This window comes from Hemiscyllium ocellatum, chromosome 48 (genome assembly GCF_020745735.1).
Source record: "Hemiscyllium ocellatum isolate sHemOce1 chromosome 48, sHemOce1.pat.X.cur, whole genome shotgun sequence".
NCBI lineage: Eukaryota > Metazoa > Chordata > Chondrichthyes > Orectolobiformes > Hemiscylliidae > Hemiscyllium > Hemiscyllium ocellatum.
Genome location: NC_083448.1, coordinates 4,938,564 through 4,963,563, shown reverse-complemented (window position 1 = coordinate 4,963,563; position 25,000 = coordinate 4,938,564). Strand labels below are relative to the sequence as shown.

At 53.9% G+C, this 25,000-nt stretch overlaps 1 protein-coding gene across 6 annotated transcripts in view; it reads left to right on the top strand.

Moving 5' to 3' along the window:
- Positions 1-25,000, top strand: part of LOC132836994 (2-oxoglutarate dehydrogenase complex component E1) — an 88,378-nt gene that overhangs the window by 49,568 nt on the left and 13,810 nt on the right. For all 6 annotated transcript variants that reach the window (XM_060856602.1, XM_060856605.1, XM_060856601.1 and 3 more), the window contains 11 exons: positions 3,138-3,292; positions 6,401-6,547; positions 7,557-7,647; positions 8,170-8,349; positions 10,624-10,752; positions 11,690-11,869; positions 14,578-14,730; positions 16,413-16,515; positions 16,863-16,991; positions 21,999-22,149; positions 22,926-23,053. In XM_060856602.1, the coding sequence (XP_060712585.1) occupies positions 3,138-3,292; positions 6,401-6,547; positions 7,557-7,647; positions 8,170-8,349; positions 10,624-10,752; positions 11,690-11,869; positions 14,578-14,730; positions 16,413-16,515; positions 16,863-16,991; positions 21,999-22,149; positions 22,926-23,053 (1,546 nt within the window). The remainder of the gene's footprint in view (positions 1-3,137; positions 3,293-6,400; positions 6,548-7,556; positions 7,648-8,169; positions 8,350-10,623; positions 10,753-11,689; positions 11,870-14,577; positions 14,731-16,412; positions 16,516-16,862; positions 16,992-21,998; positions 22,150-22,925; positions 23,054-25,000) is intronic.

Genomic DNA, 25,000 nt, shown 5'->3' with positions numbered 1-25,000 from the left:
TTCCCCACACTTGGGATTCTATGAAAAATGTCATACAACTGACGCAGTGTATTGAACAGATTACTGTTAGGTCATTAATCACTTGGAATGGGGGTACAGGAAACAGGCCCTTCGGCCCACCAAGTCCACAATTACCTTCTGATGGGTAACGTACCCGGACCCATCCCCCCACCCTATTACTCGACATTTATCCCAACTAATGAACCTAACCTGTGTATCCCTGAGCAATGAGTAATTTAGCATGGCCAATCCACGCCCACCTGCACATCCCTGAGCACTATGGGTAATTTAGCACGGCCACTCCACCCTAACCTGCACATCCCTGGGCACTATGGGTAATTTAGCGCGGCCACTCCACCCTAACCTGCACATCTTTGGATTGTGGGAGGAAACCCACGCAGACGAGAATGTGTGGGGAGTTTGCACAGTCACCTGAGGTTGGAATCGAACCTGGCACTTGAGGCAGCGGTGCTAACCATTGAGCCACTGTGCCACCCAAGAAGGAGCAACAGGCGCACGACTCTAACCGACACATGCAGAACCCAATGGATTAGCAACCCATCGCCTTAACCTCTCGGCCACCCGGTCACAGTTTAATCGTCAATGGGTTTCGGGTGGGGAGAGGGCTGTTGAGAGTCCAGCCTGAAGTCAGGCCAGACTGGCCAAGGAGGGCGCGCTTTCCTAAAGTTATGTCCAGGGACATCAGCGCTGTGCCAGTGCTTCCCACCTGCACGGGTTCTCTGCTCAGATGGCGGAGTGCTGAGGCTGCTGGGCTATCTCTAGCTGAGGCAAGTGACAGGCAGAGCTATGAGGTCCCACAACCAACCGATCAGATCGAAGCTCTCCAGTCGTAAATGGTGGTGAATAGTTGACCAACCCACTGGAGGGGTCGTCTCCACAAATATCCCCATCCTCAACGATGGAGGATAGATTAGATTCCCTACAGTGTGGAAACAGGCCCTTCGGCCCAGCAAGTCCACACCAACCCTCTGAAGAGTAACCTACCCAGACCCATTTCCCTCTGACTAATGTACCTAACACTACGGGGAATTTAACATGGCCAATTCACCCTAACCTGCACATCTTTGGACCGTGCGAGGAAACCAGAGGTAACCCACAAAGACATAGGGAGAATATGCAAACTCCACACAGACAGTCGCCCGAGGCTGGAATTGAATCTGGGTCCCTGGTGCTGTGAGGCAGCAGTGCTAACCACTGAACCACCATGCCACCCCAAAGGCGAGGGGCCCTGACAATATTGCAACAACGGTACTGGAGACTTGTGCTCTCGAACTTGCTCCCCTAGCCAAGCTCTTCCAGTCCATCTGGCATCTACCTGGAGGAACCGCCCAGGTATGTCCTGTACAGGACACATCCAACCTGTTATTACCACCCCATCAGTCTACTCTCCATGGGTAAAATGATGGAAGGTGTCATCAACCGGGCTATCAAGCTGCACTCACTCAGCAATAACCTGCTCAGTGACCCCCCCAGTTTGGGTTTCGCCAGGGTCACTCAGCTCCTGACCTCATTACAGCCTTGGTTCCAACACGGACGAAAGGGGCTGAATTCCAGAGGGGAGGGGAGAGGTGGCAGCCCTTGACGTCACGGCCGCGTTTGACCGAGTGTGGCATCAAACAGCCCTGGCGAAACAGGAATCAGTGGGCACCAGGGGGCAAACTCCCCACAGGTTGGAGTCCTACCTGGCACGCAGCCAGTTGGTTGTTGGAGGTCCGTCGTTTCACCTCCAGGACATCTCTGCTGGAGTCCCTCAGGGTCGGGTCGTAGGCCCAACCATCTTCCTCAATGATCTTCCCTCCGTCACAAGGTCAGACGCGGGGATGTCCGCCCATGATTGCCCAGTGTTCAGCACCATTCACGACGACTCAGTTACTGAAGCAGTCCACGTTCAAATGCTATGAGGTCTGAACAAATCTGTGCTAATAAGTGGCAGGCAACATTGGTGCCCACAGACGCCCCAGGCTGTGCCCACGTCCAGTAAAAGAGAATCCGACCACTGCCCCTTGATGTTCACTGTCAACATCCTGGGGGTTACCATTGACCAGAAACTGAACTGGACCAGCCCCATATAAACACAGCAGCTACAAGAGCAGGTCAGAGGCTGGGAATCCTGCAGCGACTAACTCCCCTCCTGACTCCCCAAAACCTGTCCCCACCAATGACGAGGCACAAGTCCGAAGTACGATTGGATGCTCCCCACTTGCCCTGGATGGGGTGGGTGGGCAGCTCCAACACTCGAGACAACTTCCCACCAGCCAATCTGTAGGTGTCCTAACCACCATTTTCAGCATCCACTCCCTCCACCGCTCTCTTTCCCCCCCCCCCCCCCCCCCACGCTCAGTAGTAGCAGCAGTGGGTACCATCCACAATACGCACTGCAGCAACTCCCCCAGGCTCCTCAGACAGCACCTTCCAAACCCCACGGCCACTTCCATCGGGAAGGACAAGGGGCAGCAGGTACATGGGAACACCAGCCCCCCTGCAAGTTCCCCTCCCAGCCCCTCACCGTCCCGACATGGCCGTTCCTTCAGTGTCGCTGGGTCAGAATCCTGGGACTCTCTCCCTGAAGGGCGCTGGCGGGAGGGGTCCCAACACCACATGCGGTTCAAGCTGGCTCACCCCCACCTTCTCAAGGGGACGACTAGGGGCCCAGACCCAGCCAGCAGCACCCATGTCCCATGGAAGAATAAACTTTAAAATGTGATAATGACCTGCCCCAGCCAATAAAGGTGCTGAACGTGGCTTCGCAGTTTCACCCTGTCAACATTTGGCTAGGCCTTGGAGTAGGGCAAGTCTGTCTGTACGGAGCATGAGGCTAGCCGCTTGACATTGAGCGTCCTGCAGTGGTTAAATGAGGAGATAACTGGCTGTTTGTTTATTTTTCTCCCCCTCTTCGCTTATATTGCCACTTTCCCTTCCAATGTCTACTCCCAGCAGTCCGTCGTGTCATTCACCCCGACACTGGACTCCCAGTGAAGGGGGGCGTACCTTGAAATGAGGGTCCCGTGCGTTGTTTTTGCCTTTCGGTGCCGGGGGGGCTCATGCCCCAGAACTCTCTATAAAAACTTGGTCTTGACATAGTGTTCCTGCTTCCCTCTGCCCCCCCCCCCCCCCAGATGTCTTACTGCCAGCACATTGGCGTGGAGTTCATGTTCATCAATGACCTGGAGCAGTGCCAATGGATCAGGCAGAAGTTTGAGACCCCGAGGGCCATGCAGTTCACCAACGAAGAGAAGCGCACCCTTCTGGCTCGGCTTGTCCGCTCCACCAGGTCAGTAACGACCAACACCCTCCGCAAAGGTGATGGTCTGTCTGCATTGATGTAGCGCCTCTGGTTGATCTTGGCGTGCAGTCCTTCTGTATTGTGTCAGTGTTGTGGTGGGGGCGGGGGGGGGGTGGGAGACATTGCAGCTGGTTTTCACAAGACTGTGTGCAGCGGCAGCCAGGGTTTCCCAGGTCTGAGCGATAACCTTTGACCCGTGCGTTTATAAAGCGCAGGCGGCCCCCTTTTTCCTTTCGCCTGTCACATGAGGCTGTTGTCCCTCGTCCTGTGCGCTGCAAAGAAGGGGGAAAGCCACCTTGAACATGGCTGAGGGGTGGGGCGAGGTCGTACTGTTGCTTTTTCAGCCGGCCCCCATCTCGCTCGTCAGCTCCCGCGCATTCCAAAGGGAGCGACAATTTCTCCTGCCCAATGAGGTCTTTAAACCCAAGGGGACTGTGTCTGGGCATGTCACAGGAACAAAATTGTGGGCGGCGCAGTGGCCCAATGGTTAGCACTGCTGCCTGACAGCACCAGAGACCTGGGTTGAAATCCCGCCTCAGGCGACTGACTGACTGTGCAAACTCCACACAGACATTCTCCCCTGTGTCTGCGTGGGTTTCCTCCGGGTGCTCCGGTTTCCTCCCATAGTCTAAAGATGTACGGTCAGGTGAATTGGCCATGCTAAATTACCCATAGTGCTCAGGAATGTGCAGATTAGGGTGGATTGGCCGTGCTAAATTACCCATAGTGCTCAGGGATGTGCAGGTTAGGGTGGATTGGCCGTGCTAAATTACCCATAGTGCTCAGGGATGTGCAGGTTAGGGTGGATTGGCCGTGCTAAATTACCCATAGTGTTCAGGGATGAGCAGGTTAGGGTGAATTGGCCATGCTAAATTACCCATAGTGCTCAGGGATGAGCAGGTTAGGGTGAATTGGCCATGCTAAATTGCCCGCAGTGTTAGGTAAGGGGCAAATGTTAGGGGAATGGGTGGGCTGCGCTTTGGTGGGTCGGTGTGGACTTGTTGGGCCGAAGGTCCTGTTTCCCCACTGTAAGTAATCTTTAAAAAAAATACCCCTTCAAGCCAGCATTCGCCTCCGACCAGTTTCTCCAGCGGCTGGTGCTCAGATACCTTGGGACAGCAACTGGAGAAATTCAAGTGAATGTAGTAAGAATTATGTTTCCAACCAAGCGTCGCTGTGCCACGGTGCGTATCCGCTCACCTGGAGTCGATAGTCGGTGGAAAACTCCTAGCACGGTTTGGCAAATCCCCTCTATCGCAAGGCCTTAAAAATCCATCCCAAGCCCCCTCTTTCACCCCTTTCCCCTCTGTGCGTGTAAATACCGCTGACTTTGGAAGTGATTCTGCTCGACGTTACCGGTCCTTTATTACTGACCTGGTCTCGGAGAAGTTGCAGATTTCCGTTCCTATCGACGGCGGGGCCAGAGTGTAGGAACTAAGCTACTCCTGTGCCTATTTAATGACCAATTTTGAGAGAGAAATGGGAATGAGTCATCGCTGTAACATTGGGCTATTGGCGATGGTTGCACTATTTAGAGTAAAGCATTATAACCGACTCTGCTTCCTTAACCATCAGTTCATAATTATCAAGTAGAACCGTTGAATGTTGTTGGGACCGAAAACAGACCAAGGAACTGCTAACACCAGTGGAATAGAGACATTGCTCAGCCGATTCCTGCTATGCAGCTTTAGCCCTTCAGGCGTCCCATGAGTTGCAGGTTTCTGCCTTGACTCGCGCAGTGATTCCCACCGTCTGGGTCAAGCTGGTCTCCCAACGGACCCTTGTACCCACAGCGCTGAGCTCTCTGTTAACGGGAATAGCCCCTTGCCGTCCACGCTATCCGGGCCAACACAGACACCCCCCCCCTTCCGCCGCACGCTGTCTCAATTGAATCCCCCTGCTCCCAGGAGAGCATCTCCAGCCCATCCAGGGCTGCTTCCTCACTGGCATCAGGTGACCGGAGCTGCACGCAGCGTTCCGCTTTCCCACCACCGCAACAACGTCCCACACCTTCTACACCTCGACGAATCGAGGGAAGCTGCCTTTAACCGCCTCCACTGAGATGTCCCGCTACCTTCAGCGATGTGTGAGCACTCCCACCGAGATCCCCACTTCCTTCCCTGCATTCACTGGCCTTGTGTGATCTGGCTTCAAATTCATTCGTGGGGGCGACGGCATCTGGGGCCAGGCCAGCGTTTGTTGCCCATCCCTAATTGCCCAGCGGGCAGGGAGGAGAGTTGACCACATTACTGTGGGTCTGGATTCGCCAACAGGCGCAGACCAGGTAAAAGAGTCCTAGAGATGTACAGCACAGAAACAGACCCTTCGGCCCAACCCGTCCATGCTGACCCAGATATCCCAACACCATCTAGTCCTACCTGCCAGCACCCACTCCATATCCCTCCAAACCCTTCCTATTCATATCCCCATCCAAATGCCTCTTAAATATTGCAATTGTACCAGCCCCCATCACATCCTCTGGCAGCTCATTCCATACACATACCACCCTCTGTGTGAAAACGTTGCCCCTTAGGCCTCTTTTATATCTTTCCCCTCTCACCCTAACCTATGCCCCTCTAGTTTTGGACTCCCCACTCCATGGAAGAGACTTTGTCTATTTGCCCTATCCAGGCCCCTCATGATTTTATAAGGTCACCCCTCAGCCTCTGACGCTCCAGGGAAAACAGCCCCGGCCTGTTCAGCCTCTCCCTGTAGCTCAAACCCTCCAACCGTGACTATTGACAATGGATTCATGGTCATTGTTAGACCCTTCACTTCAGATTTGTTTTAAATTCCAATTGCACCAAATGGCGTAGTGAGATTCAGACCCGGTCCCTGGATCATCTACCTGGGTTATCAGACCGCTCGCCCATCGCCTTCCCCCATCTCCCCAAATGTAAAATCTCACCCTTAATTGGTATGTGATATAGTGATAGCGGGAGGACTGAGTGGGAGATGATCCACAGATGTGAGGCGACATCTGGGCTCCAAGCGGTCAGATCGCCGCCGCTGGGCTTTGACATGGTTTTCAGACGCCAGCGTGGGCTGGGATTGATTGCCGAGGCCTCTCACACCTCCTGCGTTTTTTGCTGCCAGGTTTGAGGAGTTTCTGCAGAGGAAGTGGTCGTCTGAGAAGCGCTTTGGGCTGGAAGGCTGCGAAGTTCTGATCCCCGCGCTGAAGACCATCATCGACAAGTCCAGCGAGAGCGGTGTGGACAACGTCATCATGGGTATGCCTCACAGGTAAGGCTGCAAGGAGCATGCCCAGTTCCTTTGCCCCTTTCCCACCTCCGTCTGATCGGGCACTCGACCTGCTGCTGAGCTGTCGGGTGCTTTGGCTTTCCTCACTTTGGGAAATGGAGCGCGGCCATCGCCACCCTCTGTCTCCTACCTTCTGGCGAGTTCTGGATCCAAATAGCCAGTGTTTGATGGAGTGTGGCGTTTGTATTTAAATCAAGTGGTTTAAATCAACCCCATGCTTTGAGAACGCGAGAGTGGGTGCACTGGAATTGTTCGACTTAGATAACTCCCTCGATGTTGCAGCGTCTATCTGTACCATGATGCACGTGGCTCAACTGTTAGAGATAAATAAAACCAACATGTCTTATTCTTCAATGGTGGCTGGGTACTGTTGAGGTATTTTAAGGGAGCCTACTTAATTAAAGAGAGCTTGATAAATTCCTGTCTGCTTTAGCAGTGGTCCTGGGGAATCCTAGATTCCCAACAGTGTGGAAACAGGCCATTCAGCTCAACAAGTCCATACCGACCCTCCAAAGAGTAAACCCACCCAGAACCATTACTCTATATTCCCCCCCCACCTCCCCGGACTAATGCACCTAACCTGCATACCTCTGGATGCAATGGGGCCATGTAGCACGGCCAATCCACCCTAACCTGCACATCTTTGGATTGTAGGAGGAAGCTGGAGCATGCAGTCACTGAGGGGGGGGGGTAGAAGAGTGTGCAGACTCCACACTGAGTCGCCCAAGGCTGGAATCGAACCCGTGTCCCTGGCGCTCAGTGTGTGGGTGGTGCAGAGGGAGAGAGTGAAACAGCACAGTGTCTCCAACAGCAGGAGGTGGCCCTGGAGGTTAAGGTGATAAACGGTGACCCTGGAACCTCCTGGGTCGAGCCGAACTTCCCCGACCATCCAAGATGCACTGGCTCCCGCCCACCGATTGCTTCCCTTGTCTGCACGCAGTAACCATCCAAATTTATGTTTAATATTTGTCTCTCTCTCCCTCCTGCACAGGGGCCGGCTGAACGTGCTGGCCAACGTCATCAGGAAGGAACTGGAGCAGATATTTTGTCAGTTCGACTCGAAGTTGGAAGCCGCGGATGAGGTGAGTGCGTCCCACCTTGCGCAGGTTGAGGGTGGTGGTGGTGGGAGATGTTTCTGAGCAGTTTTGACGCCGTTACATTGGACCAAGAGTTGTGAGCACAAAGCCCCAGTCCGTCGTGCAAACCAACCACTCCGTCCCATGGGCTCCATCCGCACTTGTTGCGACAGGAATGGCAGCCAGCGTCATCAAGGACCCTATAATCTCTTCCAACCTCTCCCGTCGGGCAGAGGACACAAAAGCTTAAACACGCGTACGGACAGATTCAAGGCCAGCTTTTCCTCCCCGCTGTTGTTAGACTTCTGAGTGGACCCACCCACATTATAGACCGAATGTTGCTCTCGCTCTCCCGCCTGCAGCCATAACGCCGCACTCCTCGTTGCGTTCCGCTACCCTGCCGCGTTTCGTCCCCGAACGCGCGTTTTCACTGTTGACGTGCGGCACACGCCGAGCCGAAGGGCTGCGTTCTGCGCTGTGCGTCAAAACGTGGGAGTCAGCCGCCTCCCTGGAATTCTGTCTCGGCAGGGCACCGGGGACGTGAAGTATCATCTGGGAATGTACCATCGGAGAATCAACCGGGTCTCGAACCGGAACATCACGCTCTCTCTGGTGGCGAACCCCTCCCACCTGGAGGCGGTCGACCCTGTGGTACAAGGCAAGACCAAGGCTGAGCAGTTTTACCTCAGTGACACTGAAGGCAAGAAGGTGAGTGGATCAGCGTGTTCTTCTCCACAGTGTTGACCACCCCTCCTCCCCCCACCTCCACCCACTTGCCGAACCCACCAAACAAACCATTCTTTGAGAGCGTCCTGGGAAAGCAGAATGGGGAGGTGTGGGGTTGCGGTGGTGAAGACATCCCACCGGTACACCAGAAGTACTCTTCTGTGCGACGTCGAAGCACTCAGGGTTGTTCAGAAGGCTTTCATGAGCAGGGGGGATTGAGTTTAAGAGCCGTGAGGTTATGCTGCAGCTCTATAGAGCCCCTGGTTAGACCAGGTCGCCTCATTACAGGGAGGATGTGGAAGCTTTGGGAGAGGGGTGGGATTTCCCAGGATGCTGCCGGGACAGGAGGGCAGGTCATACGAAGGAAGGCTTTTCTCATTAGAGTGAAGAAGGATGAGATGGTGTACCAGAAGTTGCGAGGCCGAGAAAGAGTGGATAGACACACGTTTTCCAGGCTGTCACAAGGGTGGCGTAATTTGAAGGTGATTGGGGGAAGGTTTCGGGGAGATGTCAGAGGTCGGTTCTTTACACAGAGAGTGATGGGAATGCACTGCCAGTGGTGGGAGTAGTGTCAGAGACATTAGGGAGATTTAAGCGACTCTTAGGCACATGGGTGAGAGTACAATGAAGGGCATGTAGGTTAGTCTGATCTGAGGTGGGATAAAAGGCCGCCACAACACCGAGGGCCTGGACTGTGCTGTATTGATGGATGTTCTTTCCGGTATCTCGCCCCCTGGAGGGGTTTGGGATATGCTGTGTGACTTCTTTGGGAGTGCTGCTATTTCATCCTCCCCCAGTTTCTTTACCACCTTCCCTCTACGCTGTCTGAGAGATAACTGTCACTCCTTCGTGTGGCGTTGCTCAGTGTCAGAAGTGGGGGAGGGGGACGCTTTCGCAGTTCTAATGTCCCTGCATTTGTCATTCTGAGGAAGCCGGTTCGATCCCCACCTCTCACAGGTACCCCTGAGTTTCAGGCCCTGCTCGGGACGTTTCAGTCAGTCCCTTTGCTGTGCGTCTGGAGTCACGTGTAGACCCTGACTGACTGAGGAGGGCAGAGTCCCTTGCAAAGGGCACCGGCTGGACTTTTATGGCAGTCAGTTGAACATCTGTGGCCGAGTGGGGGTGGGGACCTTCGAGAGGTTTAGGAAATCATGAGGCTAGGATGAATAGCCAAGGTCTTGTTTTCCTGAGGGGAGCAGAGTCCAGAACTAGAGGGACATAGGTTTAGGGTGAGAGGGAAAAGATTTAAAGGGGCAACTTTTTCACCCAGAGAGTGGTACGCGTGTGGAGTGAGTTGCCAGAGGAAGTGGTGAAGGCTGGTACAATGACAACATTTAAGAGGCATCTGGATTGGGTATATGGGCCAAGTGCGAGCAAATGGGATCAGTCAGACTGGGGTACCTGGTGAGCGTCGACGACTTGCTGAAGGGTCTGTTTCCACATTGTCCGTGATGATCAAAGGGTTCTGTCGAATTTAAATCCCTCTAACCGTCTTGGGAATCAAAGCCCACACGTCAGGGGGCTGACGGTTTAGTCTTGTCATCAGCTCATTAGCTGAGCCATCAGGATGCCAACACGAGAATGCCAAGTTTCAAAGCCTCCCAGCAACTTACACTGCAGGAAAAACATCCCGCTCCCCACTTTTGTAGCAGCTTTTTAACATCCTGTGCCGTTTCTGCGCACGGTCCAGCAAAATGATGGAAATATTATAATCCAGTCGCTCCCATTCACTTCACTTTTTTTTCCCAGTGAAGTTTCAGTTCCGAGATTACCGGAATGAAAGTCTGGTGCATGGGATGTTCCTGGGTTAAATCTGGGCAGGCTGGGGCTGTTTTCCCTGGAGCGTCAGGCTGAGGGGTGACCTTGTAGAGATTTACAAAATCATGAGGGGACATGGATAGGATAAATAGGCAAAGTCTTTTCCCCTGGGGTGGGGGAGTCCAGAACTAGAGGGGCATAGGTTTAGGGTGAGAGGGGAAAGATCTAAAAGAGACCTAAGGGGCAACGTTTTCACACAGAGGGTGGTACGGGTATGGAATGAGCTGCCAGAGGAAGTGGTGGAGGCTGGTACAATTGCAACATTTAAAAGGCATCTGGACGGGTATATGAATAGGAAGGGTTTGGAGGGATATGGGTCGGGTGCTGGCAGGTGGGACTAGATTGGGTTGGGATATCTGGTCGGCATGGACAGGTTGGACCGAAGGGTCTGTTTCCCTGCTGTACATCTCTATGACTCTGTTTTTTTTTGGTTTGCAGGTCATGTCTATTCTACTGCATGGCGATGCTGCATTTGCAGGACAGGGAATAGTCTACGAAACCTTCCACCTGAGTGACCTGCCCTCGTATACCACCCACGGGACGATCCACGTGGTGGTCAATAACCAGGTACAGTGACTGTGAAGGAACTGGTGTGGCTCAGATCCCCGCTGTCCCCAGCAGGGCGGCGACTCGTCGGTTGTCTGACCCTAAGTCGGAAGCGAGATCGAATTTCTCAAGTGAAAGCAGGCTTCTGTCACAGTCTAACCTGGCACCCGCTTGAAGGTGTCTCGGTCGGACTCTGCTGCTGACGTGTCGCCTGTGTCTGAAAGGTTAAATCACTGAACACAGCAGAACCTCCTGCTTGGACAACTCTTTCCGTTCTCCCTCTCGGTTTCTCTCCCTCCCTCCCCCCTCTCTCCCTTGTTCCTTCTCTCTCTGGTGTGTGCCTGTCCTCCCTGTTCCTCCCCTTTATGTATGTGCCCAACCTCACTTACTGAACAGTCGTCTTTGCGTTAATAGTTGTGCTGGCAATCAGTTCAGGTCTTAATATGGCTCATATTTGTTTGACGCACTGAGGTGGGGCCGATTCTCCGCAAACATGAGGGGTATGTTCAAGGGTGGTGTGTCCCTCTGAATTATCCAGGACTGCCGGGGAGGGGTGGGGTGCGACAATCCTTCTTGTCGTCTCCATGGCTACATCGTGGCCAATCCCAGTCGGCGTGCCAGACCAACCCCCACACCCTTTCCTGCAGGAGCGGAGATTGGTGGGTTGAAATTTGACACTCTTGCAGAGTGTCCTGATGAGCCAGAGATGAAAAGCCCCCAGCCTCACGGTTTTCCTGCCAGTGATGGGTCGCAGGCTGAGAAGTGGGGGTGCGTGGCCGTTCAGCCTGTCACACCCGTGTCAGCCCTCCTGAGAATGTTGGGACCTGCCTCCAGGTCAGGATCCCGGTGATAAACCACGATTTGGCAGGTGATGGGTGGAGATTGAGACCTTTTGAAACCCCAGGTTGGCAGTGCCAGGCGGTCAGTTCAGCCCCTCACTCTCTCTCTCTCTCGGTAGATTGGCTTCACCACGGACCCGCGGGTGGCCCGCTCCTCTCCGTACCCGACGGACGTGGCCCGGGTGGTCAACGCCCCCATCTTCCATGTGAACGGCGATGACCCCGAGGCAGTGATGTACGTGTGCAACGTGGCTGCGGAGTGGCGGAGCACCTTCCACAAGGATGTGGTGGTGGATCTGGTAAGGTGGCTCCCCTGGGTTAGCGGGCAGCTCGTGCTGGGGGCGGGGGGGCCTTTCTTAACACTATCGCGTCATTGTGCACTTCATACCCCCCTCGGCAAATACAGGGTGGAGAGTGGTTTGCTGGACCCCACCTACAAACCTCACTGACAGGGGTCCCCAAGGACACAACTCCCTCTGTTCACTCCCTCTTCAGCAACGAGGAGAAATTTATCTTCGACCCGCTGTGTCGTTGAGTCACACCACACAGAAACAGCCCCTTCAGTCCGAGCAGTCTGTGCTGAACACAATCCCCAAACTAAACCAGTCCCAACTGCCTGCTCTAGTCCCTGTGTCCTTCCTGATAGACAATAGGTGCAGGAGTAGGCCATTCTACCCTTGGAGCCTGCTCCACCATTCATTGTGATCATTGCTGGTGAAGGACGTATGCCCAAAACGTCGTTTCTCCAACTCCCTGGAATCTGCCTGACCAGCTGTGCTTTTCCAGCACCACATATTTTGATTCTGATGTCCAGCATCTGCAGCCCTCTCTTTCCCCCCCTTATCCCTCCCAACCGTTCCTATCCAAATGTGTTTTAAACATGGTAACTGTATCCACGTCCTCCACTTCCTCTGGGCGTTCAGTCCACACACGCAGCAAAGGACACCTGCCATTCACCTCTTTCCCTGTCATGATTTTATAAACCTCTATAAGGTCTCCCCTCAACCTCCTACCCTCCAGTGATAAAATAAGTCCCCCGCCTGCCTTTATAACGTGAACCCTCCAGTCCTGGCAACATCCTGGGAGGTCGTTTCTGAACCCTCTCTAGTTCAATAATATCCTTGCTGTAACAGGGCAGCCAAAAGTGGACATGGTGCCCCAGAAAAGGCAGGGTGGGACCGTTTTGAGAAGAAAATATGCCGGAGTGGACCATTCAGTCTCTCATGCCTGCTGTGCGCGTCTGATGAGGTGTCGGCTGACCTTGAGTTTCCAAATCTTGCCTCACAATTCAACCCCCCCCCAACCCTTCTCTCAATCCTTTGATTTCTTTCCTCTCTTTCTTTCTCTTTTTCTTTTTCTCTTTTTCTCGTTTTCATTCTCTTTCTCTCTTTCTTCCTCTCTCTCTTTCTTTCTATTTCTCTCTTTCTCTTTCTCTTCCTCTCTCTTTCTTTCTCTTTCTCTCTCCCTCTCTTTTTCTCTCGTCTCCCTCTCTTTTTCTCTCGTCTCCCTCTCTCTTTCTCTCGTCTCCCTCCCTCTCTCTTTCTCTCGTCTCCCTCCCTCTCTCTTTCTCTCGTCTCCCTCCCTCTCTCTTTCTCTCGTCTCCCTCCCTCTCTCTTTCTCTCGTCTCCCTCCCTCTCTCTTTCTCTCGTCTCCCTCCCTCTCTCTTTCTCTCGTCTCCCTCCCTCTCTCTTTCTCTCGTCTCCCTCCCTCTCTCTTTCTCTCGTCTCCCTCCCTCTCTCTTTCTCTCGTCTCCCTCCCTCTCTCTTTCTCTCGTCTCCCTCCCTCTCTCTTTCTCTCGTCTCCCTCCCTCTCTCTTTCTCTCGTCTCCCTCCCTCTCTCTTTCTCTCGTCTCCCTCCCTCTCTCTTTCTCTCGTCTCCCTCCCTCTCTCTTTCTCTCGTCTCCCTCCCTCTCTCTTTCTCTCGTCTCCCTCCCTCTCTCTTTCTCTCGTCTCCCTCCCTCTCTTTCCGCCCCCCACACCGGAACATGTGCCGCCTTCCCAGGGCAGAGAATTCTCACAGCTCGCCACCCTCTGAGTGCAAGACATGAAGCAGCTTGGGGCCCATTGGGAGTTTGGTTCTCATTGAAACCTATAAGATTCTCATACGGACAAGATGTGGAGAGATTGCTCCCCCCCACAAAGCGGGAGAGTTTGGATTCAGGGGGTGGCCCAGAGAATCCTGAGAGGGCGAGGGATTCCTTCCCTCTAAGGGGAGTGAATCTGGAATTCTTGACCGCCCAGGGGCTGGATCATGAAGAGACGGGCAGAGTTGTAATCAGGAAGGGGAAAACAGAAGGAAGCTAGGGAGGTCAGACCAGCTGCCGAATGGGCGAGCACACTCGGTGGGCTGAATGGCCCACTTCTGTTTGAAGGTTCTGGTCATAAAACTGCGCGGTATTCTCAGGGAAGCAACCTCTCCACAGCTCCCTCTGTCGAGTCCCTCTGAGAATCTCCTCTGTTTCGATAAGGTCTCCTCTAAATGAGTAACAGGCCTCACCTGCTCAACTCGCCCCCCCCCCCCCCCCCCCCCCAAAAAACTTCTCATGAGGAGGTCCCCTCCATCCCTGGGATCAGGCGCGTGAGCCTTCTCCGCAATGCCTCCGGTGGCCGGTCTATCTCTGCTTGGATACGGGGCCCACAAAACCGTTCCCGGGATTCTGGCTGCGCTCCGACCCAGTGCCTTGTACAGTTTTGGTGAAACCTTCCCACTTTTCTACTCCAATTCCCTCCGAAAGCGCGGCCAACATGTCTTTGGCCTTCCCTATTTTCCCCGTTGATGCTGGTGGTTCAGAGACATGGATTCCCAGCTTTCTGCAATTCTAAATAACGTTCAGCGGCTCTAGTCTTCCTGTGGGCCAAGTCTAACGTCTGCCAAGCTTTCGCCCAGATGTGCGGGTTGGGGCGGGAGGGAGGGAGGGAGAGTGCTCCTGGCGCCCGGGCTGAGGGCTAACAAAGCGGATAGCAGGTCTGAGACCGCCGGTCTGTCTGTCTGTCCCTCTCCCGGCCAGGTCTGTTACCGCCGGAACGGCCACAACGAGATGGACGAGCCGATGTTCACGCAGCCCCTGATGTACAAGCAGATCAAGAAGCAGAAGGCGGTGCTGAAGAAATACGCCGAGAAACTCACCTCCGAGGGAGTGGTCACTCAGCAGGAGTTTGAGGTTCGCAGCTCCCCCTCGCTTCGGTTCCGAGCGTCAGCGTTTTCCCCCCCCCGAGGGAGCGCAGTCACGCGACACCCTGGACTCCTCGCCCAACTCCCGTTCCCCCAACCTCAACACGTTCGTTTCCCTTGGTCCCGAAATTCCAGTTTTCCCCACCCCAACCCGGTCACTAAAATCCCTGGGGCAGCTCTGGTCGATCTTCCTTCCGCCACCCTCACACCTCTCCGAAAATGTTGTCGGTAGGGTGGAGGGAGGGCAGGTGAGAGCTGGCTACAACGTTTGCCGCATCCTGCCCGGGCAGTTTGCCAACTGGGTTGGCTCGGGTCATCACCGGTGGGTTGGGTAGGTGTTTCGAGGGGCTCCTTGTAGAAGGTAGCAACCGTCTGCACGGAAGCGAAACTGGGAGAATGGAGTGGGGCTTTTGTTTTTTTTTTAATGGGAAGCAGGGGAACGGGGATGCGGATGTATAGTCTGGCTAACTGTCTGGGAATCGGGAGGGTTTGTAGTGGATGTCCATTGCTGGCCTATCTCCAGCAATAGGAGCGGTTGTCCAGGGAATGGTGACTGACTGGTTAGCACTGCTGCCTCACGGCGCCAGGGACCCGGGTTTGATTCCACCCTCTGACGACTGTCTGTGTGTGTGTGTGTGTGTGTGTGTGTCTGTTCTCCAACCCCCGTGTCTGTGTGGGTTTCCTCCCCAAGTCCGAACCTGAGCAGGGTTCGGGTGGGTTGGCCAGACTAAATTACCCCCAGCGCCCAGGGACTTGCAACCTAAGTGGGTTAGTTGCGGACAAAAGCCGGGTTACTAGGATAGGGTAGTGGGGTGGGTCTGGGTGGATTGCTGTTCAGAGGGCCGGTGTGGACTCGATGGGCCGAATGGCCTGCTCCCAAACTGTGTTGGGGGTTCTGTAACAGCAGGAGAGGAGTTGAGGAGGGACCGGGCCGAAGGGGAGAGTTGTGTGGAAGTCGGAAGTGAGCGACCTTTCCAGGTGAGAGGGGGAGGCCACACCGATCATATCACCCGTGTACCAGAGGAAGTGTGGGAAGGGAGCCCAGTCGGACTGGAACAAGGAGTGTTCCATGCACCTTCCAAAGGGACGGGCAAAACCCTGGGGGGTGGTTTGGGATGGGGAGTACTCTTCTTGATTTAAGAAAGCGAGGGGGGGGTTAAAAGGAGGTGTCATTCCAAAACGTGACCCCCATCGTCCTTGTTTCTCGGAGAATACCTTGCTCACAGTTTTGGAAGCTTCCATTGGATCTCCTCCAACCCTCTCCCCTCCTCTTCGAGGAGAACAGCCCATCGCTGCTTCCTGGGACCGGCGTTGTGAATGGGCCCTTTCCTGGAGCCACACTCTCTGAGGTCGGCCGATCCGAACGGACCCACTAACCAACCATCCCCCTCCTCCCCGGCCACACCCACCGTTTAGAATTTGGGCCCTCTTGCACGTGTGTCCTGACGAGTGCAAGGTTTCACCAAGGTGATGAGCTAGCCCCTGCCTGACGCGCGAGTCTCGGGCAGCGCGCGCGCGCGTGCGTGTGCCAGGTCCGGGGCGTGGGGGCCGGTTGGCGGCGGAGTCGGCACTTGGAGCTTCCCACTGGTGAAAGTGTGCGTCTGTGGGCGTTTTCCCCCCCCCCCCCCCCCTCTCTATATCTCTTTCCCACCCCCACCCCCACCCTTCCAGGCGGAAATGGCGAAGTATGACAAGATCTGCGAGGAGGCCTACACCCGCTCCAAGGACGAGAAAATCATGCACATTAAGCACTGGCTGGACTCTCCATGGCCTGGTGAGTGCCCTGCAGAGCCCGGCAGTGGGGTGAGGGTCAGCCCTCCGCCCGCCGCGACTCTCAGCCCTGCGCCCGCGGGGACGTGAGAACTCGGATCCTACCTTTTGCTCCGTGCCTGCTTTGCCATCGTCTGGGCTGGTGGAGTGAGGCTGACTTCATTCATTACTGGGCTCGAGCTGCCAGTTGGCACAGCATGTGGGCACCAGGTGGGGTGGAGGTGGGGGCAATGGGCGAATGGTCTCCATTCAGGTTGGGGGTGGGGGAAAAAAAAAAGAGAGAGGGGCTTTTGCGTGCGCGCCCTCTGCTTCACGTCTGCCTCTGCCCCTCGCCCCGTTGCCACCCTGCAGGTTTCTTCACCCTCGACGGGCAGCCAAAGAGCATGAAGTGCCCCTCCACGGGCCTGAGCGAGGAGACCCTGGCGCACATCGGGAACGTGGCCAGCTCCGTGCCAGTCGAAGACTTCACCATCCACGGAGGTAGGTCGCGAACCCTGCTGGGGGAGGGGGGGGGGGGGGGCGGGAGCGAGGTGAGCCCTTCTGGGTCGCCCACCTGCGAACACTGCTCGCACCGGTATTCGTGAGCTTTCTGTGTGTGGGTGGGAGGTGCTCAGAAACGATGACTGTCTGAACCCATCAGACAGCCCCGGACCTCCTGCCATCCTCGCTGCCAACCCCCCCTCCCTCCCCTGGCTGGACGTGAAGAAGCAGTGAGCGACTGGACACTCCTCAGGCTGCTGGTAGGCCACTCGGCCGGCCTTGAGACCTGGGCGCGGAGGAGTGGGCATCGCTGGGAGGCTGCTTTGTGCCCACTTTACCTTATTTCATAGTCTCCCTCCAGAGTCCGGTCTGTCTTGCCCCACTGCCGTCAGTCATGGGGTCTGCTCTCGTGGCAAGTGACCCTTCGGCCCAACCTAACCATCGATCTCATTATCCCCCTAAACGTTGCCTACCCATCTACCTGGCCAAGTGCCTCTTAAATATTGCACCCATTTCCTTGCCCCTCGGCTCCCTTTCACATCTTTCCCCCTCACCTTTAAACCTTTGTCCTCCAGTTTCAGACAGCTGGTTTAGCAGCATTTTACGTTTCAATCACTTCAGATCATGTGTGCTTTTGTTTGCACACAGCTTCCTATTTATCTTATACCCCATTCCCACCCACACCCCCCCTTTAGTCCCTTCTGTTTCTTGCTTTTAACTTTACATCTCCTGCTTTTAATGTCATTTGGCATAATCCCCTTGGGTGACCACTTTCCTCAGTTGAGCGTCACCCATAAACTTAAATCCAGTGAGTCCTTATTTAAAGTCAGTGGCCGTGTTCCGTGAAATGGTGACTTTAACCGAGTCGTGCGTTCTCACAGGAGTCCTGATTTAGAGGAGCCGGTGTCGGACTGGGGTGGACAATGTTAAGAATCACACAACACCAGGTTATAGTCCCGACAGGTTTATTTGGAAGCACTAGCTTTCGGAGCGCCGCTCCCTCGTCAGGGAGCTTGTGGAGCAGGACCAGAAGAGAGAGAATTTAAAACAGGAGGGTTAGTGTCACGGAGTTGTAATGATTAGGGATTAGATCCCCCTACAGTGTGGAAGCAGGCTCTTCGGCCCAACAAGTCCACACTGCCCCTCCAAAGAGTAACCCTCCCAGATCCATTCCTCTACCCTATTTTTACCCCTGACTAATGCACCCTAACACGATGGGCAATATAGCATGGCCAATTCAATTGACCTGCATATCTTTGGACTGTATCAAGGAAGGGAATGGGGATAATCCTGGGAATTACAGACCAGTCAGTCTTACATCTGTGATGGGGAAAATATTGCAGAGGATTCGGAGAAACAGTATTTATGATTACTTGGACAACTTTGGTGGGCGGCACGGTGGCACAGTGGTTAGCACTGCTGCCTCACAGCGCCTGAAGACCCGGGTTCAATTCCCGACTCAGGCGACTGACTGTGTGGAGTTTGCACGTTCTCCCCGTGTCTGCGTGGGTTTCCTCCGGGTGCTCCGGTTTCCTCCCACAGTCCAAAGATGTGCGGGTCAGGTGAATTGGCCATGCTAAATTGCCCCTAGTGTTAGGTAAGGGGTAATGTAAGGGTATGGGTGGGTTTCGCTTCGGCGGGTCGGTGTGGACTTGTTGGGCCGAAGGGCCTGTTTCCACACTGTAAGTCTAATCTAAAAAAAACATAGTTTGATTAGAGACAGCCAGCATGGCTTTGTCATAGAATAGAAATAGACCCCCTACAGTGTGGAAACAGGCCCTTCGGCCCAACAAGTCCACACCGACCCTCCAAAGGGTATCCCATTCAGACCCATTCCCCATTACTCTACATTTTAACCCTGACCAATGCACCTAACCGACACGCCCCTGAACACTAGAAGGCAATTTAACAGAAGGGAAACCCACAAAGACACAGGGAGAGCGTGCAAACTTCACACTGACAGTTGCTGGAGGCTGGAATTGAACCCAGGACCCTGGAGCTGTGAGGCAGCAGTGCTAACCGCTGAGCCACCATGCCGCCCCATAGAAGTCACATGATTCTGTTGAGCAACCTCCATTGTTAAATAAGGTGAGACTGGATTCCCTACAGTATGGAAACAGGCCCTTCGGCCCGACAAGTCCAGACCGACCCTCATTACAACTCCGTGACCCTTTTGCTATAAATCCTGTGTCCTATGATCCTGCTCCACAAGCTCCCTGACGAAGGAGCATCGCTCCGAAAGCTAGTGCATCCAAATATACCTGTTGGACTATAACCTGGTGTTGTGTGATTTTTAACTCTGTTCCCAATGAAGTCCACGTTAGAGTTGGGTTCTTGCGGACAATTCTCATCCAGGAAAATTCCCACTCGAATACCGTATCTCTGTGCATCCTTATCTAAAATAACTTCAAAATGAAAAACGTCGTGAAATATGTAAAAAAAAACTTAAAAAATGTGTTGTACTTTTAAACAGACCCAGCTCCATCTAGTGGTGGGGATTGGTCAGTGCCGGTGCCTGCGACTAAAGGCCACAGCAGTTTGGGTGAGACTGGGGAGAGAGAGTCATCGAGATGGACAGCACGGAAACAGACCCTTCGGTCCAACCCGTCCAGATACCCCAACCCAATTTAGTCCCATCTGCCAGCACCCGGCCCATATCCCTCCAAACTCTTCCTATTGATATACCCATCCAAATGCCTTTTAAATTGTACCAGCCTCCCCTCTGGCAGCTCATTCCACACACGTACCACCCTCTGCGTGAAAGAGTTGCCCCTTAGGTCCCTTTTATATCTTTCCCCTCTCACCCTAAACCTATGCCCCTCTAGTTCTGGACTCCCCTACCCCAGGGAAAAGACCTTGTCTATTTACCCTATCCATGTCCCCTCATGATTTTGTAAACCTCTATAAGGTCACCCCTCAGCCTCCGACGCTCCAGGGAAAACAGCCCCAGCCTGTTCAGCCTCTCTCTATAGCTCAAATCCTCCAAGTCTGGCAACCTCCTTGTAAATCTTTTCTGAGCCCTTTCAAGTTTCACAATATCTTTCTGATAGGAAGGAGACCAGAATTGCACGCAATATTCCAACAAATGTCCTGTACAGCCGCACCAATGTCCTGTACAGCCGCAACATGACCTCCCAACTCCTGTACTCAATACTCTGACTAATAAAGGAAAGCATACCAAACGCCGCCTTTACTATCCTATCTACCTGCGACTCCACTTTCAAGGAGCTATGAACCTGCACTCCAAGGTCTCTCTGTTCAGCAACACTCCCTAGGACCTTACCATTAAGTGTATAAGTCCTGCTAAGATTTGCTTTCCCAAAATGCAGCACCTCGCATTTATCTGAATTAAACTCCATCTGCCACTTCTCAGCCCATTGGCCCATCTGGTCCAGATCCTGTTGTAATCTGAGATAATTGAGAGAGACTGGGTGAGGGAGTAAGGCTATGAAGGAACGCCAGAGGTGGGGAGAGAGGCGCTGAGAGGGTGAGCAGGGGGCAAAACCGGTCACCGAGCCGAGCGCAGGGCTGAGGGCGAGAGAGCCACACCACAGGTCTCCTGCAGCTGGAAGCAAAGTGGGTGAAGTCAGGCGTGCATCATTAATCCGGAACGCCGTTGTCTCCTTCGCCTGCGACTCCGGAGTGACCGTCTGTGATGTGCCCTCCTGGTCGGCCCGTTTCCACCTCCATCTCCTTCCTTGCTCCGTCCCCTTTCGGCTGCTGCTTCAGATTCTGACAATAAGCTCTCCAGTACACCGAGGGGACAAAGCAGAACAGAAATCAGCAGGAGGGAGATGGGGGTTGTTGACGCAGTCTCTGGGTGGGAGATTAACGCTGTACCGGAGCTATCAGCCGTTCAGCCCATGCTTCTTGTCCTAGTTTCATGTTCTCCTTTTTCAAGCGACACAATTTTCTATCTCCGTGTCCACTTCCAGTGAGGCAGCCCACATTTCATGAAGCGATTTTTCTCTCATGTTCCTGGTGATGAGTCTCGAAGGTTAGCAACTTAGTACGGGGGACTATTGGTATATCGTTACCTGGTGTTTGCCAAGCTGTTTACAAGACTAAGGCACTAACCGCTCTGTCTCTCGCTGTCTCTGTGTCTGTCTCTCGCTGTCTCTGTGTCTGTCTCTCGCTGTCTCTGTGTGTGTCTCTCTCGCTGTCTCTGTGTGTCTCTCTCGCTGTCTCTGTGTGTGTCTCTCTCGCTGTCTCTGTGTGTGTCTCTCTCGCTGTCTCTGTGTGTGTCTCTCTCGCTGTCTCTGTGTGTGTGTCTCTCTCGCTGTCTCTGTGTGTGTGTCTCTCTCTCTCGCTGTCTGTGTGTCTCTCTCTCGCTGTCTCTGTGTGTCTCTCTCTCGCTGTCTCTGTGTGTCTGTCTCTCGCTGTCTCTGTGTGTCTGTCTCTCGCCGTCTGTGTGTCTGTGTCTCTCTCGCCGTCTCTGTGTGTGTGTCTCTCTCGCCGTCTCTGTGTGTGTGTCTCTCTCGCCGTCTCTGTGTGTGTGTCTCTCTCGCCGTCTCTGTGTGTGTGTCTCTCTCGCCGTCTCTGTGTGTGTGTCTCTCTCGCCGTCTCTGTGTGTGTGTCTCTCTCGCCGTCTCTGTGTGTGTGTCTCTCTCGCCGTCTCTGTGTGTGTGTCTCTCTCTCTCGCCGTCTCTGTGTGTGTCTCTCTCTCTCGCTGTCTCTGTGTGTCTCTCTCTCGCTGTCTCTGTGTGTCTGTCTCTCGCCGTCTGTGTGTCTGTGTCTCTCTCGCCGTCTGTGTGTCTGTGTCTCTCTTGCCGTCTCTGTGTGTGTGTCTCTCTCGCCGTCTCTGTGTGTGTGTCTCTCTCGCCGTCTCTGTGTGTGTGTCTCTCTCGCCGTCTCTGTGTGTGTGTCTCTCTCGCCGTCTCTGTGTGTGTGTCTCTCTCGCCGTCTCTGTGTGTGTGTCTCTCTCGCCGTCTCTGTGTGTGTGTCTCTCTCGCCGTCTCTGTGTGTGTGTCTCTCTCGCCGTCTCTGTGTCTGTCTCTCGCTGTGCAGGTTTAACCCGCATCTTAAAAGGCCGTGGTGAGATGGTGAAGAACCGCACTGTGGACTGGGCCTTAGCTGAGTACATGGCCATTGGCTCCTTGCTGAAGGAGGGTATTCATATCCGGCTCAGTGGGCAAGACGTGGAGAGAGGAACGTTCAGGTAAAACCCAAAGCCAGGCAGCTGCTTGTACACGGAGAGCGGAGCCTCATGGGTCACCGCGGAACCGAACACCACCCGAGCTGTTGGCTTGGCCGTTCCAGAGCGGCGGTGTCTGGAGTCACGTGGAGAGCAGGACAGCAGGTTTGGTGGGCACCGGTCCCACGACTTGCTCCAGATTCTGGGTTAACAGATTACACTCGAGTGTTGGCCGCAGTGGGTTGACTCTGCTGCCCCTCGGTGCCAGGAGTCTGCTTAGGAATTTTAGCCCCTCACGTAGTATCCATGTAATCATCAGCCCCCATAAATTTAAGCTTAAAAAGCTGTCAAATAGAATTGACTATTATATTGAGGCATATAAGATAATCAGAGGGTTAGATAGGGTGGACAGTGAGAGCCATTTCTCCCAGATGGTGATGGTCAGCATGAGGGAACATAGCTTTAAATTGAGGGGGTGATAGATATAGGACTGACGTCAGAGGTAGTGTCTTTACTCAGTAGTAGGGGCATGGAACGCCCTGCCTGCAGCAGCAGTAGACTCGTCAACTTTAACGGCATTGAAATGGTCATTGGATAGACATATGGAGGAGAATGGAAAGGTGTAGGTTAGATGGGCTTCAGATTGATTCTACAGGTCGGCACAACATCGAGGGGCCGAAGGGCCTGTACTGCGCTGGAATGTTCTTGAGTATTCAGTCTGATGCTGCAGAGAGGTCATTCTCATTTTTTTCTCTCTCTCTCCTTTTCTTTCCATTCTGCCCATCCCGGCCTGCTGTCAGCCATCGCCATCATGTGTTGCACGACCAAAACGTGGATAAGAAGACTTGTATTCCCATGAACCATCTGTGGCCGAACCAGGCTCCGTACACCGTGTGTAACAGCTCTCTGTCCGAATACGGCGTGCTGGGTAGGAACTGTACCGTTTCCATTTCACACAAAGCTGCTCGAGGAAACCATGGCCATGCGGAGGGTGTCTCTGTGTGTGTCTCTGTGTGTGTCTCTGTGTGTGTCTCTGTGTGTGTCTCTGTGTGTGTCTCTGTGTGTGTCTCTGTGTGTGTCTCTGTGTGTGTCTCTGTGTGTGTCTCTGTGTGTGTCTCTGTGTGTGTCTCTGTGTGTGTCTCTGTGTGTGTCTCTGTGTGTGTCTCTGTGTGGGTGGAATTGCGATACATTGTGAGTGAAGGGTAACTGGGAGGCAAGGGCAGGCTGCATTTATGTCCTGAGATTTTCAGCTCTGGAACTGAACCCACAAGTCAACTGCACCCCCAGGGGAAAAAAAAAGCCAGGCCTTCTATTCTTTCACATTGACTAGTTTTGATTATGAAAAATTGTGACTCTTTTCCACCGCCTGCTCCCATTCCTGTCCAGTCTTGTGATACCTTTACTTCCACCCCCGCCCCCCCTCCTCCATTGTCATCTTCAGCACTCTCCCTCCTTTCCTGTTGTGGCTATTAATGCTTATCTGCGTCCATGGAGATTGTCTTATTCAATGGATGTGGGCGTTGCTGGTTTTATTTCCCCCTTGTGCAGGTGGGGTTGAGCCGCCATCTTGAACCCTGTGTGGTGTAGGGACCCCCCACACAGCGCCCTCAGGGAGGGAGTCCCGGGATTCTGACCCAGTGACCACTGAAGGAACGGCCGATAGATTTCCAGGTCGGGACGGTGAGGGGAACTTGCAGGGGGTGGTGTTCCCATGTACCTGCTGCCCCCTTGTCCTTCCCGATGGAAGTGGCCGTGGGGTTTGGAAGGTGCTGTCTGAGGAGCCTGGGGGAGTTGCTGCAGTGCGTCTTGTAGATGGTACCCACTGCTGCTACTGAGCGTCGGGTGGTGGAGGGAGTGGGTGTGGGGACAATCGAGCAGGGACTGCTTTGTCCCTGGATGGTGTTGAGCTTCTCGAGTGTTGGAGCTGCCCCCCATCCAGGGCAAGTGGGGAGTATTCCCTCACACTCCAGACTCTGTGTGAAGTTTGCATGCTGTCCGGGTGTCTATTGGTTTTCTCTCACAGTCAGAAGATGTGTAGGTTCGAGGTGGGTTGGTCGTGATAAATTGACTGCAGTGTCCAGGGATGTGCAAGGCGAGGTGTGTTAGCCTTGGGAAATGTCGGGTTATGTGGAAAGGGTAGGGGAATCAGGTCTGGGTGGGATGCTGTTTAGTGGGACGGTGCAGACCCGATGGCCCAAGTGGCCTGTTACCCCAAGGTAGGGATTTTGTGATCCTGGCCAGGTTCTGGGGAGTCAGGAGGGGAGTTTCTCACTGCAGGAGTCCCAGCCTCTGACCTGCTCTCGACGCCGCTGTGTTGACATGGGCTGGGTCCAGCTCAGTTTCTGGTAAGTCACGGAATTTTTGACTGAGTCCCAAGGGAATTCCATCAGACCATGATGTACAGGAGTCAACTTGGGCCGTTCGGCCCATCGAATTTGATAAACAAGTGATTGGGAAAGAGTACAGTGAGAGTCCCATTGATGCACTGTCAAAATTCTTTGTTGTGGTTCTGCTCGCCGAGCTGGAAGTTTTTGCTGCAAACGTTTCGTTCCCTGGCTAGGGAACATCATCAGTGCTGTTGGAGCCTCGTGTGAAGCGCTGCTTTGATGTTTCTTCCGGTATTTATATTGGTTTGTTCTTGCCGCTTCCGGGTGTCAGTTTCAGCTGCAGTGATTTGTATGTGGGGTCCAGGTCGATGTGTCTGTTGATGGAGTTTGGGGATGAATGCCATGCTTCTAGGAATTCTCTGGATGTTCTCTGTCTGGCTTGTCCTATGATAGTAGTGTTTTCCCAGTCAAATTCATGTTGCTGGTTGTCTGAGTGTATGGCTACTAGAGATAGCTGGTCGTGTCGTTTTGTGGCTAGCTGATGTTCA